This window comes from Pteropus vampyrus, unplaced genomic scaffold, assembly GCF_000151845.1.
Source record: "Pteropus vampyrus isolate Shadow unplaced genomic scaffold, Pvam_2.0 Scaffold274, whole genome shotgun sequence".
NCBI classification, from domain to species: domain Eukaryota; kingdom Metazoa; phylum Chordata; class Mammalia; order Chiroptera; family Pteropodidae; genus Pteropus; species Pteropus vampyrus.
The window spans coordinates 390,444-394,645 of record NW_011889055.1 but is presented as its reverse complement, the minus strand read 5'-3'; the positions used below and the strand labels follow the sequence as shown (position 1 = coordinate 394,645).

The 4,202-nt window shown below is 60.6% G+C and overlaps 1 protein-coding gene across 1 annotated transcript in view; it reads left to right on the top strand.

The window, feature by feature from the left end:
- Positions 1 to 2,743, top strand: part of ZKSCAN2 (zinc finger with KRAB and SCAN domains 2) — a 12,305-nt gene extending 9,562 nt beyond the window's left edge. Inside the window, exons 7-8 of the mRNA XM_011375508.2 lie at positions 1,329 to 1,348; positions 1,915 to 2,743. Coding sequence (XP_011373810.2) covers positions 1,329 to 1,348; positions 1,915 to 2,743 — 849 coding nt within the window. The remainder of the gene's footprint in view (positions 1 to 1,328; positions 1,349 to 1,914) is intronic.
- Positions 2,744 to 4,202: the final 1,459 nt, after the last annotated feature.

Here is a 4,202-nt window from a genome sequence, read left to right as displayed (position 1 = left end):
GTGGCTGTCACTGGGTGTCTGGGTGTCTGTGCTGTGTGAGAGATGGGGTACAGCACTGAGTAAAGCGAAGTCCCTGTGCTAGGGGTCAGCCTCGGGACCCCAGCCTCGGTTTCTGTCCGTGTGGGTCCAGCAGGGTTTTCTGTCTCCTGAGGTCGTTATGGGAAGAAAGCCCGGATGGAGGAGGTGCGTCAGTAAGCCCAAAGCAAACGCCTGTGCGGACAGGCAGGGACTGCTGAGCGAGGCCACCGGGTTCGAGCCCCTGCGGGCTGCCCGCTGCCACCGGATGCCCGTGGGGCATCTCATCAGACGTGAAACGTTCAGAAAGCGCTGTCCCACTGTCCTCCCACAGGTCATCCAGCTCGGGGGATATTTCCGATGCCTTGTCTGTCATTATTTACATCCAGGCAGAGAACTCGTTTGTGTCAACTGCTGTGGCACTTTTATTTGTCCCGTTTACTCACCGTGGCCAGTACCCGGGTCCAGTCTGTCTGCCCGCAGCCCAGACGTTGTAGAAGCCTCCGCACCGGCTTTCTCCATCGGCCCCGCATCAGCATCCCACAGCCTCCTTACCCGAGCTCCCCTGTCCCCGTCCTTGACTGGTGTCTCCCTTCCAGCTCTAGTCCAGGGAGGGGACCCCACACACTCAACCTCTGGTGGTGCGGACGCTGGCCTCAAGTCCCACACAGCCCTGCTGTCGACAGCTCTGGAACAAAGGAAGCAGAGTCCTTTGGTACCGTCTCTTGTGACTCTTGTTAAATGGAGTTCCAGATCTGTCATCAAATTACCAAGCTTTGTCTGAGCCAGATACTAGGCTGTGATGTCCTCTGGGTCCTAGAACAGTGCTAGACCCATCAGAACGTTTGAAAAGACTGCTAAGTGGAAAGGAAGATGGCATCTCTATGGCTTTGACGTAAGCTGGAGGGTCAGCTGATGGCCACTGCCTCCCCCAGCCCACGCCACAGCGGCCCGCTCGGGAGGGAGGGCCAGCAGCAGTTTCAGCTCGGCATGTGCGAGAGAGGGATGCTGAGCCGGCAGAGGGACGAGGCGGGGTAGCAGAACGCTTCAGAAAGGGTTTGGGAATGAAGCAAACCCGGACTGGGCCTGAGTCGCACAGCTCGTGAATTAGTTAGGTGTGGAGTAATGGGACATCGAGAACTGGCTTCGGAATAATCTGGTGGCGGGAGCAGCGAGGGGTCGTCGTTAAAGCGGAGAGCAGTTTGTGAGGTCATCACACATACCTCTGCTTTTCTCTACGTTCAGTTTTCCGTGGTAACAAGTTAACGCAAAACCACACAGTTAGGGAGCGACCAGGACGGAGCCAGAAGCAGAGCTGCCTGATTCCAAAGCCAGAGTCTCCACCGCTTTACGCTGGCCATCCAGGGACCAACCTTGTCGTGGACATGGCCTGTGCACGAGAGAGTGAGGAGATCATTCTAGTCGGGGGGACAGTGAGAGTTGAGGTTGAACCGGTGGTGGTCTGTGTGAGAGACAGCCGGAAGGACAAGTGACAGACAGCAGACAGGATGTGATTAGATGTCGATGACTCGAGTCCGTTGAGGAATTCGGACTTGATCGCTGGGCACTGCTCTGAGCAGTAGTGTGACGCAGCGTGGGCTGGTGTAGATGTGAACCTTCGAGAGCAGGCCGAGGTGGACGGACCTGCTGGGGGATGAGCCAAGCGGCCCCCTGTCCATCAGGGCGGACGGGGTGACGCTGGGGTTGGAATTCAGTGCAGAAGGCCTTTCCGCAGGTGGTGTTGGCTCTCTTTAGAACTGAATGCAAATAAGGCGTGACAGGGTCAGGGTGAGTGACAAGGTCTGAGGCCAGAGAGGCAGAGTATACCGGGACATAACAAACAGCCTTGTAGGCCATGTTCATGTCGATACAGGATCGGTCTGAATTTGTTGTCTTGTTTTCAGATTTTACAGTCGGAGTTAGCGTCAAGGAGGATGCAACACAGATAGAAGATGACGCGGAGCAGGCCAGGGCGTTAACGGAAAAGGCCAGAAGGGCCGCTCCCCAGAACCCCGATCCCGGGAGAGCGCACAGAGGGGACGGCACCTCGGGGAGACCTTGGGGAGCCTTGCAAGGGGTCAGACGGGGGAAGCCGGCCTGTCGGCCGCGAGACCCAGGGAGAGCTGTGGCGCACCAGCGGCCTTGCGCGGGGAGGGGGCCCCACAGGCCCCTCAGGTGCGGGGATGGCAGTGCGCGGGGCGCCCGCCTCGGGTGCCGCGCCACACGCCAGAAGGAGAACGCCCACAAGTGCCGGGTGTGCGGGAAGTGCTTCGGAAGGAGCAGGAGCCTGGCCAGGCACCAGAGGACCCACACGGGGGACAAGCCTTTCAGGTGCCTGGACTGCGGCCAGAGCTTCAACGACTCGTCCAACTTTGGGGCCCACCAGAGGGCCCACGCGGGCGAGAAGCCGAACCGGTGCACGGAGTGCGGGCAGCGGTCCACCGGCGGCGCCCACGGCAGGGCCCGGGGCACCCAGAGCCCCTGCGGGGGTGCGGACTGCGAGCAGAGCTTCAGTAGCTGCGCACGCTTCCGGGAGCATCGGAGGACGCAGGCAGGGGACAGGCCCCACGGCTGTGCCCGCTGCAGTGGGCGGCTGGGGAAGAGCTCGGCCCTGAGCAGGCATCGGGAGGCCCCCGGGAGGGACCAGCTCCCGCCACGCCCTTCGCCTCCGTGCCTCCCAGAGCAGCCCCGCAGGGGGAAGGTGGACGACCTGAGGAAACAGCTTTGATGACGGGCTCCCCTCCTCCTGAGCGTCCCCTTAGCCACGATGGGAGTGAGCACTCATTTCTTAGCTACGAGGTGCAGTGCCCAAGATGAGTGTGAGGGTGCAGGTAACTGAAGACTGGAACTGTGTCCTCAGCTCGGCCACTTGACCAGGCTGTTCCTCTGCTCCTGTGTCTCAGCGTTTCCGCATCTCCTGCTGTGATAGGAGGTGACGCAGAGTTCAGAGTGGCGTTCTCCTCGGCATGTCGAGACCCCTGCCGTGGGCTGCCGAGTGCAGCAGCAGCCGGGTGCTTCACGCAGGAGGAGCAGCTCCCAGGGCGATGACACACGCGGGAACCTTCGTCGCCCCTGCCACGTGGCTGCAGCCTGCTTGGAGCTCCGTATTTGGGTAGAACCTTTGGGGTCCAGTCAGAGCCACGTCGGATCCACCTAGGTTGGAGAATTTTCACGAAGGACACTGACGGTGTCAGCACACCTGCAGCAGGCTGTTGCGGTGTACCTGCTCCGTGTCGAGAAGTTGGTCCTTGTCGCTGGGGTAGAAGCCCGTGTTGTCCCTGACGTCCTGTGACCAATGCTGCGCCCTCCGTGAAGCTGCCGATCGCATCGTCCTCGGTCCCTGAAGACTGAAAGCCCACGCTGCCGCTTCTCCAGCACGTAAGGAACCGGTTCCTGTGGCCCTTAGCCACGCGTCCCGCACTCACCTCTCCGTGTCCTCGGTGCCCACTCTGAGCTGTCAGGCCCTCTGCAGACGGACTAGGCTGCAGGCTCCCGGCAGAGCTCCAGACATGTTCGCGCTCTCCCCGTGACTTTCCTGGTTCTTACCTAGAACGTATGTGTTGGCGCGTTTATGCCTCCCAGCCCCCCACTTGGGTAGAATAGTACGTAATCTTAGTTTTCTAAACTGTGGGGTAGGGGAGGGTGGAGGAGAAGCCCGCAACAGTAAACACGTCTGAACAGTGGGCCTCCTGAGGCCCGCCCGAGGTCGGATCGCCACCCCGTCCAGACCAGAACCTCCAGGGCCGCTCGTCACTGCCCCCCCCCCCGGGCTTCCAGACCCTGTTCACAAGGTCTCCCCGTGTTGCCCCAAGTTGTTTGCACAACTCCACAGCTCATGGAGCTGGCTGATGCAGAAGCATTCGCAGAAACTTCCGATGCGGGACAATGATGGCACTTCCCTCGTTAACGTGTGAAAAATCCCCACGGGCCACCAGCAGCCGTGCAGCAAAGGCCGGAGGGGGGCAGGTGCTGACGGGTAGACGGTCCATTCATCCCCAGAAGTTACAGACGAGACCCAGGGGTCTGGTCACCCAGTGCTGGCCACCTCAGGGCGATGCCAGCAGCATTTCTACCCTCATGAGAGGTGACGAAGGGCACCTTTGCTTTGGGGAGAGGGAAGTGGCGTTTTGGTGGGAGGGTGAACAGAATCAGACTGGGCAGGTGACCTTGCGACCGCCTCTTCCCTT